At 38.4% G+C, this 16,629-nt stretch overlaps 1 protein-coding gene across 10 annotated transcripts in view; it reads right to left on the reverse strand.

The window, feature by feature from the left end:
- The window catches only part of LOC111504205 (potassium voltage-gated channel seizure), a 741,437-nt gene that overhangs the window by 108,929 nt on the left and 615,879 nt on the right, over positions 1 to 16,629 (reverse strand). For 9 of the 10 annotated variants that reach the window (XM_074183663.1, XM_074183665.1, XM_074183666.1 and 6 more), the window contains 2 exons: positions 15,788 to 15,969; positions 6,128 to 6,148 (listed from right to left, as the gene is read on the reverse strand). In XM_074183663.1, the coding sequence (XP_074039764.1) occupies positions 6,128 to 6,148; positions 15,788 to 15,969 (203 nt within the window). The remainder of the gene's footprint in view (positions 1 to 6,127; positions 6,149 to 15,787; positions 15,970 to 16,629) is intronic. The other variant, XM_074183659.1, reaches the window with a different exon arrangement.

The following is a 16,629-nucleotide window of genomic DNA, read 5'->3' on the forward strand; positions in this document are numbered from 1 at the left end:
AAATCAAGTTCGTAACAAAATAATAATGAATAGCCCAGACTGGTACACCAGGTGAAACTTGAAAAACAATAGACAGCTATAGTTGATCGAATACTCCATATGTATACTGCTCTATGGGAATCAGTAGAGCATTTTCCCTGGTAATATCTATAGAAGTCACCAAATTTCCTTCGATGTTTCAAAGTGTGAAGATGTCTCTTCCTTTAATAGTATCCGGCAGCTTCAGGAAATGTTTGGGGCTGAACTATGTGAGCAATATCCTGAAGAATGTCTAAGGAGTGCTTCATGAAATATCAAAAGTTACTGAGGTTTGAACAACTTTCTGGTACATAGTAATGTTCGTTCCAGATTTTTGATATTCCATTACCGAGATTGTGCCAAAAAAATTGTTTTCTTAATCAATCTGCACTCGAATTCCGTCCGGCACCTGAAAAATGAACTTTTTTTTCAGGTATACACCCGAGTTCTGTCCGGGATTGAATACGTACGCCTGAATTCCGAGCGAAGTATTTTCCCTACACTCAAGACAATGCTTTGCACTCTTTTTGTCATTAGTAATAGGGATAATAGGAACCAAGGCCTTTCTGCCAACTGGTGAGAAGAATCTTAACTTTCTGGGCGATCTTATAAAATTAAAAACTAAAATTGAAGGATGAAGACGAAAATGCTTCGTGTCAAAGGATCTAAATATTAAGGACATGGAATTGAATACTGAAATCATATAATTTCTGAAAAGAAGATACTTCATGTTGAAAGATATTAATACTGAGGCTTGATAAATTGAAAATTAAACTTCGAAACGATGATGACTCATGTCAAGGTGAAAGGTAGAAAAAGAAGTAGAAGAATCTATTTCGAACTTTCAGTCATCAGCCTGGCGGGTTAGCTGTCCTTGTTCATCTTTCACTGCCTGAACCACTGTGCATGCTTTTTTGGCGAGTGCATTGACTTGGGATGTGGGGGTTGAGCAAACTGGTCATCGGATGCCTGCTTCCACGTAGCCCCGCTGGATACGTGAATGACAGAATCACTTGTGGTTCTGTTATTCCCTAACTGAATGGCATCCCAACGATGGCACAATCCTAAGGTGTGTGTATCCGTGCCGAGAGGATGAATGTCACTGAGCCTATCAGCTGTCTCTACGGAATCTTCGAGATACCGGGCGCCCTCTCGTCGTAGCATCGCCTTGTCACGGTAATGCGGGGCTCTGCCGTGATTGACCTTCTTTCCCTAGCTACTCGTGGGACATTTATGGACAGAGTAAACTTATAAATTCTTTCTGACGCTGAGTCTATAGAGGAGATGGATGTCGAGTTTACGATTTCAACTGACCTCCAGGTGAATTTAGTTCAGGAGCGAATCTACAGAGGAGATGGATGTCGAGTTCACGACTCCAACTGACCTTGTAAATTTAGTTCAAGAGCGAGTCTACAGAGGAAATGGATGTCGAGTTTGCGACGCCAACTGACCTCTCTGTAAATTCAGTTCAGGAGCGAGAGCTTCTCAACTCCCGAACTCCTGATTCAATAACTGAACCTAAAAAGGTTTGGTGGTGCAGCCAGGAAACGACTGAGTTGTCTCCTCAAGAGCGGGGTACCTTATAGAACCGCTTTGCACCAAATTCTTGAGCGGCGTACGCAGAATCTGTCTGAGGTGGAGGAACAAACCCCCTATGAGCAGGTTAGCAAACGTTTGTGCTCAAATGATGATTCACCAGAACCAGAGGCGAAAAAGCCTTGCACGGTTGAATCTAAGGCATCGTCAGGTGTAGCTGACATGCAAAATCCCTCATATGGGAAGATTGTCGCGGGTATCAAGGTGGGAATCTTGCACCGATGGAACAACAGAGCATATACGTTGTGCCTGTCCCGCTGGGGACCGAATAAGGCTTTTAGAGTTCGGCAGAGCCGTACTCTTCTCATCTGATCTGAAAGACCACTCACCATACAAACTAATTCGCTTCGTAAAGAAGCTGGGTTTATTTGGTCAAGTGTCAATAGGTGTGAGCCACAATAAACCCCTGTGGGTTGCGGTGCAGGGTCGGATAGACCCACTCACTTTGGGCCTAACCCAACTTAAACATCAAGCTTTTTTGTCTGAAATAAGCTGGTAAGGGTTTGAAGATACATTCCTAACGAATTGTAGACGACTAATGTCACCACCCTTCCAATGCAGCTCTTTCTGAAGAGTTTTAGTAGATCGTTTGGTAGTGCTGCGCATTTTGATATACATATACATCACATTGCACATCAAGAAGATTGTTTGAGAATTTATCTACTAGTAGATTGGCATTCGAAGAATGAAATGAGGCATTGAGTTTGGGGTGAAAATACTCACAATTATTCGTCGTACGAGTTAGTTGCGGGAAAATAGCTTCATCAAAAATGTTGTTATTCAACATACACTTGCGAAATTCCTCAACTCTAGATTCTGTAGGCTGAATGGAAATGAAAGCGAAAGCAAAATATTCACTGACTTCAGACGGAGGTGAAAGAGGCAGCTCAAATATTCCTTTCGAAGATAAATTGCTTTCTGAATTGCAATCATTGTACGTTGGAATTGAACCAAGTTGTTGATTTTTTTTAAAGTTTCGACCTAGATGAAAATAACTGCCAGCAGTTTTAACCGACGGTAATACTGCTTTGATAGCTGGATGTATCGCCTTTCAAAATCTGCACAGAAAACTGAAGCTGAAAATATAATGTAAGGTGAAAAAGAAATGATACTAACGGAATGTTGGAACCGTTGATTTGAAGAAAAACTTCTGACTTATTCGTATCGATTTTCATACTATTAAGAGCGTCATAAATATCAGTAAATGACTGCGGAAGTTCAGGAAGATTGGACAGCCTGCAAAGGTTAATATTATTGCGATTTGAAGCAACATTTTATGAGCACAGTTTTTTAGCGTCAGTTTTTCACATTTTAGCATGAAAGAGCTTAGATGGAGGTACTGAAAAGTCGTCAAGAGCTTTCCCCTTCGAGTTGTTTCTCAATTTTGGCCGCTTTGAAAGGTGGTCGTCGTCTTTCGAATGATCTATATGCTTGAGCACTGATTCAAAAAACTTCTGCACTGTTTGTGAATGCATGCTCAATGTTGTATATTATTAGCAAATGATTTGACCAATAGAATTTCAACCCACCAACAACGATTAGGGTTTCACCTTTCTCACTAAGCAATGATTCGTACTGTATATTATCCATCATGAAACGAGAAGTTAATAAAGAAAAGAATGCAAATAATGGAATTGAAAGTTGATGAAACTATAAAAAAACTCAAGAAATTCAAGAAATAACTGATAACAATGATTGTAACCGAGTGTATTTGCTTGTTTTAATAGGGTGTGATGCGTAACCGTGACAAGAAGTCAGATGGTTTCAAATTTTGGATTTCGTGACAAAATTAGATTCCTCAGCTTCGCGACCTTGTTTGTCGTTGATATCTGAAAGTTTGAGTATTCGATATTGTGGACATTGAAGTCACCGCTTATGTATCACACATTGTGAATTATAATTTAAAAAAGATGATGGGCGTATAAATATATCCTCCTGAAAACCTTCGGCTATGGATCTCGAAAATTTTTGATATTTCTATTCGTTTCGTAAATAATGAGGGAGTAAATTTTTGGCTGGGGAGCTCTGTCTACCGAATCCAATGTCACCTGAACCGTCTCCTAAATCACTTGAACGCCCAACACCCTAGCATAAAATTCACCATGGAGATTGAGCAGGACCAACGGATAGCTTTCCTAGATGTACTAGTAGAACGATATGGTACCAGACTAACCCACAAAGCGTATCGAAAACCCACACACACAGATAGATACTTGCACGCACTATCGAACCACCATCCTAGCCAAAAGAGAGGAGTCATCTCCACTCTAACGGAACGGGCTCGGAGAATATGTCAACCAGAACATCTGGAGAGGGAACTGAAATACCTTGAAGTGACCTTGAGATCGAATGGATACAGTGCCTCCGAGATCAGGAAAGCCATGAAACCGAACAGCACCACGGTTCAGAAAGCGAAAAAGGATCAGATGGTTGCACGAGCATATCTACCGTTTATCCCTAGGGTCACGGACAGAATTGGAAAACTATTGGATATACACGACATCGAAACAGTCTTTAAACCCACGAGGAAGATACAACAAAGCCTCAGGTCGGCTAAAGACAAAAGAGACCCATTATCAGCAGCAGGGGTCTATCGCATACCGTGCACTTGTGGGAAGGTATATATCGGAACCACCAAACGATCCATGGGAACGAGACTAAAAGAGCATAAAAGGAACTGTAGACTAGGCCAAGCGGACAAGTCAGCTGTGGCAGAACACGCGCTTAGTGAAGGAAACCACATAATTTTGTTTGAAAACACAGAACTAATTGCTCTCAACCAGGAATACTATAGCCGACTAGTACGGGAGGCAATAGAGATCCACAAACACACAGAGAATTACAACAGAAAAGAAGGAGCGGTGAACCTCAATCGAATATGGTACCCAATTTTAAGGAATTCAAGAATAACGAACAGAATGACAACAGGCAGCAAGATTGTTGATGTTCCAGGTTCAAGTACAGGTGAAAGTACAGGTACAAGTGCAGGTACAAGTACAGGTACAAATACAGGTACCAATACAACTGATTACCTGACAAGGCATAAATACGCTTTACGAAGCCTAAAAGTAAGCCTAAAGTTGAGTTGGGTTGAGCACACTACTGAAACAAAACTGTTCGGTTCGGTGCGGGTGCGCAGACCACCAACTGAAAAGTCTGAACAGTTGTTGATGTATATAATATTTTGACGCGTTGTATCGTAAGTATTGAAGAATGTTATCGAGAAAAGCTATTATATTCATATCGGAATATTCTTTTAATGCTTTATTATACAATGCGGGTCACTTTTCAACTTCCGCAATTGAATTTTCTACTGAATATTCGGCAATATTCGACATAATTATGAAAAAAAAAATTAATGAAAACGCAAATATATTCAAAGATAAAGTAGGTTCTAGATAATATTTGATATCAGATATCAACAATGGAATGTAGAGTGGGGAGTCTGCAGGCACCGACTGTTCAGTTGTTGAGTCTGCGCACTCTCATAAACACACTGATTAGAACTCAGCCGATAGTTGTCCAACTTTGTAATTGAATCAGAATTGGTAAGCCTATCCAACTTGTTTCTGATTATTCAGTCGGCCGACTAAAATCGCTTGGATGTGCGGACTCACATAAAGATTTTATACTAATAAGCATCCAACTAAACTATAAAAAGTATTTAGTGTGCGCTTGTCCTAAATCTCTAGCCACCCACTCGCGCCAGCGAAGTGTCAGGAAGAAATTCCAAAAATCCACGGCTCTCAAACTCGAAAAACAGCGACACTTCAATGTCAATTGATGGAAGAAGACTGAACGTTTGATTTTTTCGCCGTGCCGTCAATTCGTCTTGAGACATTTCTCAAGACGAAATGTTTCCAAAATTTCTGGCTCATTAGCCAGAAATTTTGGAAACATTTCAATTCGTATCGTGTGATTATTTTATACTCAACTTGAGCACAATAGTGATAACGTTGAATGTCATTGGTGAATTTAATGTCAGAAAGAATTGACAAAAACGGTTTATTTCATTAATTTCAGTCAACAGACATATTTCAATCAGTGTTATCTAGGGTCTGTTTGTTCGGAGTACAAACCAACAGATATTATTTCTTTCAGAGCATATTTGAATACATTTACATTTTAACGCTTATGACATAAGCACTTAATCTGGCTTGGGCAAACAAAATTTCCACCAACTTTGCTTTATTCAAACAAAAAGGATTTTACTCAATTCACCCAGCTTCCGAGTTTATTTCTTGTGGAACAATTACCGCAAAACATCAGAAAATGGCATTCAGGGCTTATTATCAAAATATAGCTCTGAATAATTTTCATTTAACACTATCACAGAATATTTTTATACTGTTACATTTGACTAGTACAAGCAACACATATACGCAACATTTTTTGTTCAAATTCTTTAATTCTTTGCATCAATAACTGAACCTCCGTGAACCATTTTTACAGTAACCGCTGACAATTTTATAGATATCCGACCGCATTGAAGCATCAAACTATTATAGACTACCTCGTCTTTATCCAAGCCCAACTATAGAAAAGAATTGAAATTTATTCAAAAATCATCAATCTTACGAAAAATCTGGCAAAACAATCCTTTAATGTTGCGGAAATATGACTGGTGAAGTGATCTTTTGAGCAACAACGGAGACTTGAATGCTTTCAAAAGTTTTATATGAATTTCATGTTATTATTCTTTTATTTACTACATTCATCGCATCACATTTACTAATCCTGAGTTAGACTCCTTGAATCAGTGAAAACACTAATATCTGGATGAATTCTTCTTCATTATGAAAGATTTTCGATCATTTTTACATTGTTTGCAGAAACATTTAGAATCATTCCAGTGATACATAAATACATATATTTGTTAACTTTGTTATAAGTATCAGACCAGAATACCAATAACAATTTTTATAAAAGTATTTGACAACTTTTTGTGCAGTAAAAAATGAAAATCCATAGCTTATTCACACTTTACTGTCCACTTTACAAGCTTTTTACCTGTTCAATATATTTCAAACCTTTGTTTGAAGGTCCATTCCATTGTCTGATTTGATATAAAATGATTTGGAACCTCTGAAAGAATCAAAATCAAAATGAATAGCTGAAAATGACAATTATACAGGGTGATTCAAAAGTACTTTGACAAACTTCAGGAGATGATTCCTCACAATATTCTAATATGAATTGTCGAAATAAATGAATGTCCGGAAACGCTTCGTTTCCAAGATACAGGATGTTGAAGTTTTATTTTTATTTTCGTTTTTTTCAACTAACTTGAAATACTGAACTTAATTAAATGAAACTTGGTAATAGGAGGTTTTTGAGGTGTCGAATTCGAACCTGATGTTCTTATTGCTCTTACTCGTAAGGGGCGCCACCTACACGTCTTTTCTTTTTTTAAAGATTCATAACTTTTTTGGGCGTACTTCTAGCACATTTCTCAGTAAAAAAATCGATTCCTCTATCATATCTACGTAAATAAGCTACCCTTCTTACTAGTCGCTGTAAGCAACCGTTTTCTAAATATTTGGGCTTGAAAACTTTAAGTCGATTATTTGATAATCAATGCATGTTGAAGTTATTACAATTATTTTGCTTTTTTCACAAGAATGCTTTAGAAAGAGGTCATTACTGTTGGGTACGTTCCTTTATGACATCCTTAAGGGAAATAGTTATTTTTGTATCAAGGGTGCATAATCAGTATTTGTTTTAATAAAATTTGCAAGAAATGTCAACATTTTATTTCAGGAAATTTTGAATATGTAGAATAAACTAAAATAAACGAAACTAAATTGTATTCAAATAAATTGTTGGAAGTGTCCACCTTCAGCGAAGATTCAGGCAGTCAGTCGTCTAGTCATTGAATCTCGTACCCGCTCAAAAATTATTGGTGTGTTTCTTATCGTTTCACAGGCGTCTACTATTCGGTTTCTTAGATCTTCCTCGTTCACTACTGTAGTCTTATAAACCAGTGACTTCAAATGTCCCCAAAAATGAAAATCTATCGGGTTTAGATCTGAGGACCTTGGTGCCCACGCCTGGTTAGGTTCTTCTACACCCCTACTGATCCATCGATTTGGATAGACTGTGTTAAGGAATTCCCTGGCTACAACGCTAAAATGGGCCGGAGCCCCATCATGCATAAACCACATGCGGATGCGAATTTCTAATGGTACATTCTGAAGTAGTCCCGACAATTCATTTTCTAAAAAGTGTCTGTAAGTTGCGCCATTCCTTCGGAGCGAAAGAAAGAAAGGACCTATCAAGTTTATCAATTATTGCCGCCTATACATTTACAGAAAATTTATACTGATAATGCCTTTCACTAACTGCGTGCGGATTTTCGAGAGCCCAAACATGGTTGTTATGAAAGTTTGTGATAGCATTCCGGGAGAAGTTTGCCTCGTCCGTGAAGAGTACATATCTTAAATATTGAGAATTTCCAGCCAATTTTCTCAAAAACCATTGACACATAGTAATGCGTTGGGGAAAGTCTCGTGGCAAAAGACTTTGTACTCTTTGAATATGGTATGGATAAAACTGTTAATCGTGGATAATTCTCCAAACTGTGGACTGAGTAGAATTGACAGCTTCAGCAATTACTCTTGTGCTTGTTTCTGGATTCTCCTCGAGAGCGTTCAAAACAGCTTCTTCCAATTCTGGGGTTCGGACTGCCCGTGGTCTTCCAATAATATCAGCTGCCCTCTTAAAGCTACCTGTTTCTGCCACAGAACAACTAGCAAATGTTGGAGCTGAAGGCAGTACTCGATTAGGAAATCGCTCCTGGTAAATATGTCTTGCTTCGCGCGCATTGCCATCCGCAAGGCCCTAAACGAAATGCATATCGGCTAAATGAGCATTATTGTTTGAATAATCCATTTTTTCAAAATAAGTGTTTTCTACTTCTACTTACGGAAACTTCAACAAAACGTCTAATTGTCACAAAATATGTAATTACCAGAACTACTCACAAACGTCAAATTTATTTCCAAAGCATTCTTGTGAAAAATGCAAAATATTCGTAATAACTTCATCATGCATCGATTATCAAATAATCGACTTGAAGTTTTCAAGTCCAAATATTTAGAAAACGGTTGCTTACAGCGACTAGTAACAAGGGTAGCTTATTTACGTAGATATGATAGAGGAATCGATTGTGTTACTGAAAAATGTGCTAGAAGTACGCTCAAAAAGTTATGAATCTTTAAAAAAGAAAAAGACGTGTAAGTGGCGCCCCCTACGAGTAAGAGCAATAAGAACATCAGGTTTGAATTCGACACCTCAAAAATCTTCTATTACCAAGTTTCGTTTAATTAAGTTCAGTATTTCAAAAGTTATTTGAAAAAGAAGAAAATAAAAATAAAACTTCAACATCCTGTATCTTGGAAACGAAGCGTTTCCGGACATTTATTTATTTGGACAATTCATATTAGAATATTGTGAGGAATTACCTCCTGAAGTTTGTCAAAGTACTTTTGAATCACCCTGTATTAAGCAGAAAAATCTCTTAAATGAAATTACAATAAAATAAAAAACAAGCATCGATTGAAAATTGAACAAATGATAATAAATTAAAATTAAAAGATTTCAAGCCAAGTTACTTCACACGTTTCGATTGTTAGTATCCACAATCGTCTTCGGGTGGTGACTGTACCTATTCGCAGCAGCAAAGTAATCTTTGCGTTAATCAGGTTGGAAAATATTCCCTTACCTTTTCAACTGAGGTTCGTCAGGAGAAATAATGATTCAAGACTGAAGGTGTTTGGTTGCGAAATAAAGATCAATGACCTCTATGCCGCTCTGGCCCTGTGTACCCCTTCCTGACTGGGGTATTGGATGAACAAACTGTTCACTTTAACGGACGTCGTGGGGCCTTCACTCAACTGTGCGACTGGGCCTTCTGAATCGGGTGGGGTCGTCTATAGTGTAATCTACAGCTTCCCTGACTGAGATGTTTTCATGAGTTTCCGCTGACTCGAAAACTTTCTGATTCCTCAACTGAATGGACTACTGTATAGTCAGCAGCTTCAAATCTTTGCTTATGGCTTCATTCCGCACGAATCATGGAGCACTCACCAGCATCCGAAGAATCTTATTCTGAAATCTTTCCAGTGTGGAAAGATTTGACGGGGTGCGTCTGCGCCTGAAGCATACATAATGACAGGCTTGAACATCGTGTTGTATAATAACATCTTAGTTCTAAGGTTGAGCTTTGACTGTGTTGACCAGAGGATAGAGTCTAGCTATCCTCGACTGAACCTTACTCTTGATGTTGTCAATGTGACTTGCCCAGGTGAGTCGGCGATCTATCCTTGACTCGCGGTTGCCATTTGATCTTCCTGCCTGAGATCGTGATCCTTATGTCTGGAGAAACGTTACGTCTCCCCAAATCTATCGCCTGAGTTTCATCTGGGTGCACCCGAATCTTCCAGTCGAGGTACCAGCGTTCGAGGTCGTCCAATGCACGTTGCATGTAGACGACCGCCAACGCCCGGAAGAAGCGAGGAGAGCTGTATTATCGGCATAATGGACCTATTCTTCCGAGAGATAACTATTTATAGATCATTCGAGTGCTTTCACCTACCCCTCTGCCCTCTCTCCGCTTCACTGGTTTAGTGGGAGCTGACCGTTTGGAGGGAGTTGGCCGTTTTCCGCTTGATTTATAGCTCCAGATATGGAGCTACAAAAAGACATGATTGAAACGGACAAAACATTTGAAACAACCTACGTTATTATGTGAAGCACAAATGAAGTAGAATTTGGTGGATGTGAATACGATTGATAAAGCTTTTGTATGAAGTTTCTCAACTACTCGAATACTCCTTAGCGCAGTTCTGCCATCAATATTGCAACTTTATTTATTATCACTTGCAAAGTGGTCACGTAAACATGAAGTTGCTTGAAAATTTCGTTCCTAAAATAGTCTCATAAACAGAAGTACCATAAGCGCGTGTGCAAATCAAATCTCACAATTAAGGAAATAATAGTGATAAAACATCAAATTTATTGAATTCATATCATTACTTCAAAAAAAATGAATGTTAAAAGTTCGGATTTCCTGAAGTCTGAAATGGTGTTAACAAATTAAAAATTCATGGAAGGACAAATGAAACAATATTGAGTTGATTGTTATGTTATGTTAATGATACAGGGTGGCCCATTAGTGTGAGGAAGTATCTCGCCTATAATGAGGAGTATGATGAAATGTTTCGAATAAAAGTTATATGGTTTACTTTGTTACTTATTTGAAACATATTTTGGAATGTACAGATTGTTCCTTTGAAGCGGGGCAATAAAAATTACCATTTTTTCAACTGGTCCCCCCTGTAAATTTTTTTACCGTTGAACTGGGCAAAATGTTTTTCATGAGGAGGTATTTTCTTCTGAAAATTTTGCGGCTCTGTCAAGTTATTGGTGAAATGAAAAAAACTTCGGCAACACAGATCACGCAGAGACATGCAACACCAATAGTGAGTTGAAATGTTGGTATGGACCGGGAGTTACGTTTTTCAAACAGAAGATTTTATACAGAGCCATTAACTTGACAAACTTCGAATATCAAAAACTTGAAACACCCAGTATGTTATGTCACCATTTTTAGAACTATTCCATCCCTACTAATTTGATTAAGATGAAACTGACACTATGATCATTGAATTGTTCCCGATGATAGTACATTTTTTACACATTCAATCGTCTTCGTATCTGTTACAGTTCAGTATATAGCAATGTTACCACATGATGAAAGAAACGGCCTGTATACGGAAATCTGTTAGTCCTTGAATTTTGTAAATATTGAAGTGATAAACTCGCCGTTTTAGTTGAAATGAAATGAAATTGTAGGAATGAAGTAGTTCTTCAAAATGCTGGAAAAACCTACTGTCTGCAACATTTTCGAAAAAAAGAAATACCCCTTTATGTAAAACATTTTGCTCAGTTCAACCGTGAATAAATTCAAATGGGGGTCCATTCAAAAAATGATGATTTGTTTTGCCCCGCTTCGAAGGAATACTCTGTATGTTTCAAAATATTTTTAAAATGAGCAACAAAGCAAACCCTATAACTTTTATCTGAAAAATTGCGTCATTATAGGCGAGATACTATACTTCCTCACATTAATGGTTCACCCTGAATACGATTATTAACTCATTTTCATTTGAAGTCATGATAATTTGTTTTCTTCACAAATCAGCGTTCTCCTTCGGTATATCACCTTGGGCACTTCTACGACATACCGGTTTTGGTTTTCCCTTCTGGTGATGACTGATTTCATTAATTCGGAATGGAAAGTATCGAATTTATTGGAACTACTCTTTTTCCACCTTATGGCTGATCCTAGCCGATGAACCAGATATATTTTTTCACAATCATCAAAGTAACACAATATTCGTCGTAAAGTTTTTGGCTCCGGGTGGAATGAATATCGTTTGTGAAACAGAAAAATTGATGAAATGCCGTAGCTGACAATGATTTCATAAAGCTCATTAGATGCCTTTCTTCTGAACTGCTGCTTGGAAGATTGTAAATAGATAATGTGAAAATCAATTCAATTTGAAAATAAAATATCCGCCAACGATAGATTGATGAAAATGCATAAGACGCTGATTTATAAGCGCCATTGAACCGTTCATTTCGTATTCCATCAAACTTCCACGATTGTGGAATAATGCGACCCCAGTTCTGATATTGAATCAAGGGTATTAGAATTCTTGAGATGTTGGCGGAGTTTGAGAAGTCTCAGCTCTGACGTATCCGGAGAGAACATGTGTTTTGGAAAATATTTGACATAAAACAATTACTTCATTCTGAAGGATACTGACAAGTTGAGAATATTTCCAACTCTGATGGAGTTAAGGAGATAATAAACAAAGACAACTTTCTAGAATTCTTATATGTATATTCAAAAACACACATCGTATGATGTGATCCCTATTGAAAATGCAACCTTGTGGTATGGTAGGTAGGGTCATTAAATGAGTTGGTCTATTGAACCCTTCACTACAACTCGCAAGGGTTCATTGTGGCCCACTTCAAACTCTGTCAAACGAGTCTAGTTTTTTCAAGAAGTCGATGAGCTCATTTGGTGAGTGATCTTCCAAGTCGAATGATATCAGAGAAACTTCGACAAACAGAAAATGATGACAGAAGTAAAAATATGTCAAACTCTGCAAATATAGCTACCACAAAGTATTTGCTCAACAGTTTCATCTTGTAAACAGAAACAGCTCACACCATCATCTGACAAGTTTCTGCATATGATGATGACTGTGAGACAGACATGGACCAATTCGAAACCAGAGCCAAATCTATGTATTGGCTTTGATACGTAGATGACGTCTTTGTTATATATTCTCATGGATTCGAAAGTCTTCATACATTCCTGAACCACATCAACTCTTTATACTCCGACCTAAAATTCATGATGTAAGATGAAAATAACTCACTTCGATTCCTGGACGTTTCCGTCACAAGGTCCAACACTGTTTTCTTATATACTGTTTACCGGAAGCCAACCCATACCAACCGCTACTTTGATGACAAGTCCCTCATCATGCTGCCTGAATTTTGTTTTGAATCTCTCTCTTATACACATCTATCAGACTCATTGACAACCCAATAGATCCAAGAACTAGCCAAACACAAATCCGTCCTTCGCTGAAACGACTATCTCGACTCTAAAGATCTACCCATCTTCAACAAAGCCATACCCTACATATCAACAAAATTAAAATCCATTTTTTACGAACACCTAAGTACACGATACTCAATATACGAAATAACATGTTTCACCCACTTCGGAACTTGCATTAGCCAGATCAACAGAATCATAGCTTGGTATCTGTAAATCAGATCTAGAATCATCCAAAATCTTCAAGTCTGTAAAATCCGCGAAACTATTTGAATTGAAAAACATCCAAGTAGACTCAACAGATAAGATTTCTTGCCTCTCCACGACCCGCTTTTCCACGATGTCTGCTGCAGTAGCAAACGAAACACCCGTGGGTTGGGCTACCTATCGAGCGCGTCCTCAGGTGGCGGATAGGGGAACGGCCGGGGGACTGGAGGTCCTGTCCGGGAAGCCAATGTGGCCTTACGGACGGGGTCGCCGGACTCCTGGTCAGTGGCAGGAATAAGTAGGGTGAGGGGAACTAAAAACCCCCAAAAGCCTTTGCCACCGTGGACCAGCCTACCCAAGATAAGGTGTAAGGAATCGTGCCGACAGCTGAATAATCGCAGGGTGATATGCGGTCACGAACGATTCCCTTGGAGAACTGGGTGAAACCTCATTGTAATCAGCCTACCTCTGGTGATGCAGGGCTCTGCCAGAGGTGACCAACTCTTCTCTTGCTACTCGTGGGAACACACATGAATGAAACAACAACAAAAACCAATCCCGAGGCTGGACAGAAGTGCTCACCTCAATCTAAGGCTGTGTGGGGATGAACAGAAATATCCACCCCAATCTACCTCTTGGAATGAAATTGGACATAACAGATCACCTTCAATAGAAAGGGCACTACCTGTGGCGGGCGCCAAGAGCTCTGCCTTGAATAAAGGCAAGGAACCGGCTCCCCCTGCAGGAAAGCTCCCTCACTTCTGCACCTCCACGGAAGGAACCCCAAGAAGGTGGAAGAAGCCGTGCAATAACAGTAATATCGCTGCATTTTCCCAAACCTTCGCGGATACCACCGTGACACTCCTCAAAGTTGCCAAAGAGAGTGTGTGTTCTGCGAGTCCTGGCCTACACCTGCCAATATAAAGGATATGTCTCTGAGTGACCTGTTCACCTTCCTGGAAAGGACAGGATGGACGATGACCTAGGAGGACAACTCCTCTGGAGAATGTACAATGGGTCACATGTGGTCTAAGTGCTGTGAGTCTACACTCACCCTTTCTTCTCTACAGATACCAGAGAGATGCAGCAAACGAAACATTTGGTACCGCAGCTTCCAGGTCTACCAGTTTGGATTGTGTTCTCCCAAATATTGAAGTGAAGCCATGACATATTCCGCTATAATGAAAGCAACGTTCTTTCGTTTTCTTGGTAGGCAACATTGATAACCTCTTGATCCTCCACCTAGTGAGCATCATGACTCTTCGTAGTAATGTCAGCCATGTAATGCTGCAGAATCGATCTATCTTCAACTAGATAAATTATCATCTCATCAAAATATCTGGCCAAAGGAGGATTTGAACTCACTATCTCTGGATCAAAAGTTGGGTTAATTTATTGCTGAGTTTCTGTGTTATTTTCAAGATGACAGGTAGGAGCGCAGATGGATTTTTTTGGAATGCATTACTCTTGACATACTTTGAGACTAAGGGGGAAAAGCATCTGGCATGTATAAGATATGTGAGATGTTACATTTGTAATGAACATTTCGAAAACATTTGCTTTCGTAGCACAAATGTACTGAAAATTGTCCGAATGACAAGTTTGGTTTTGTGCAAATGCTCTATAAATAATTCAATTATCTATAATATAGATATTACCATATTATGGTAAGTTGACATTTGAGTTGAACAGTCAATCGCTGACTTATTTTAATTTTTTGAAAGCATTCAAGTTCCGTATACTTTATTGATAATTCGACTTATGACACCTATGACACTACTGAATTCTTTTCAAAAATTTCTCAAAAATCAAACAACAAATAGACAAATAGTGGAAATATCAGAGACTAGTCAGAGCATTCAATCCTCACATTTCAAAATGCAACATTGAACATCGATTTCTTTCTCTTAGACTATCTTCCTGGATGGTCGCAGTGAACAAGTGATGTAATTGGTGAATAGTGTTACTGTTAAAGTGTAGTTATTCTACAGAACTGATGATATATTTGATAGAATTGAAGCGTTTTATTAAAAAATTTAATGAAAGATTTTGTTGTCAAGCCATATGGATATGTTACTCAACGTACTCTTCCAAACATTGATTTCGTATATTATAGATCAACCCAAAACACCCTAGAAATTCAAAGACTGTGTGTGATCCCTATTTGAGTCAATGAAATTTGTTCAAAAATGATATCATTCTGTATTATCTTGTTTTAGCATCGTTGTTATCATAGAATACTGCTATGTTGTAATTTGAAAAGAAAATTCACCACGACCACCCAAACTAGGCACACACTGCAAAAAAACCATGCATTCTACTCACTTCGTCGGTATCGGTACCAAAAAACAAAAGATCGAACGGTACAGCAGCCACTAGATCTATGAGAAACCATCCTTTTAGATAGTGGACCGCTATCCTTACCGGATCCGAAACAATTTCGTCATTTCCGGCTACGTAGGTTGTGCGAAAATTTATCAGGATGTCCACTATGAAGGTGACGTCAACTGAAAAACAAGGATAATTAATTAAATATCCCGAAAATGATAATAATAATAATAATACATTTATTTTCCCAAAGATGACAAAACATATAGGAATAGTCACTTATAATCTGAAGAATAAAAAATTCATTCAATGTATAGAAAGCATTGTCGAGTAAATATGTTCTCAAGCAAGTTTTGGAAATAGAAATATTGGCGGAAATAACTATTTCTTTAGGCAGTTCATCGAAGATCCTCAGAATCAAATATTCAGAAGATTTCGAAGATACAACATATTTACAGTAGGGAATGTGGAAATCAGCGCAATTCCTCGTATTATAACTATGGATTCTAGTAGTCTTATTTTTATTTGTGTATACGCATAGGTATACCTTTCTGAAATTTAAATACTTGTCATTGTTAAAATATTTGATTCTTTAAAAATCGGTCTACGGGATGCTTGGCTTGGGGTACCGCAAATCATTTTTAAAATGCGTTTTTGTGCAATAAATACGTCTGGTGCTCGAGTGGAAACACCCCAGAAACATATGCCATATCGTAATCGTGAGGGTTACTTGTGCATGGTATGATACGAATAATATTTCACGTATCAAAAAAAAATCTGTTTGAAATCTGTTTTTCCGTTAATCAGCTGTCGCCCTCATACGAACGACAACTCTCAGA

Source organism: Leptinotarsa decemlineata, unplaced genomic scaffold (genome assembly GCF_025532065.1).
Source record: "Leptinotarsa decemlineata unplaced genomic scaffold, Ldec_3_MD MMD2_tig00026340_RagTag_RagTag, whole genome shotgun sequence".
NCBI lineage: Eukaryota > Metazoa > Arthropoda > Insecta > Coleoptera > Chrysomelidae > Leptinotarsa > Leptinotarsa decemlineata.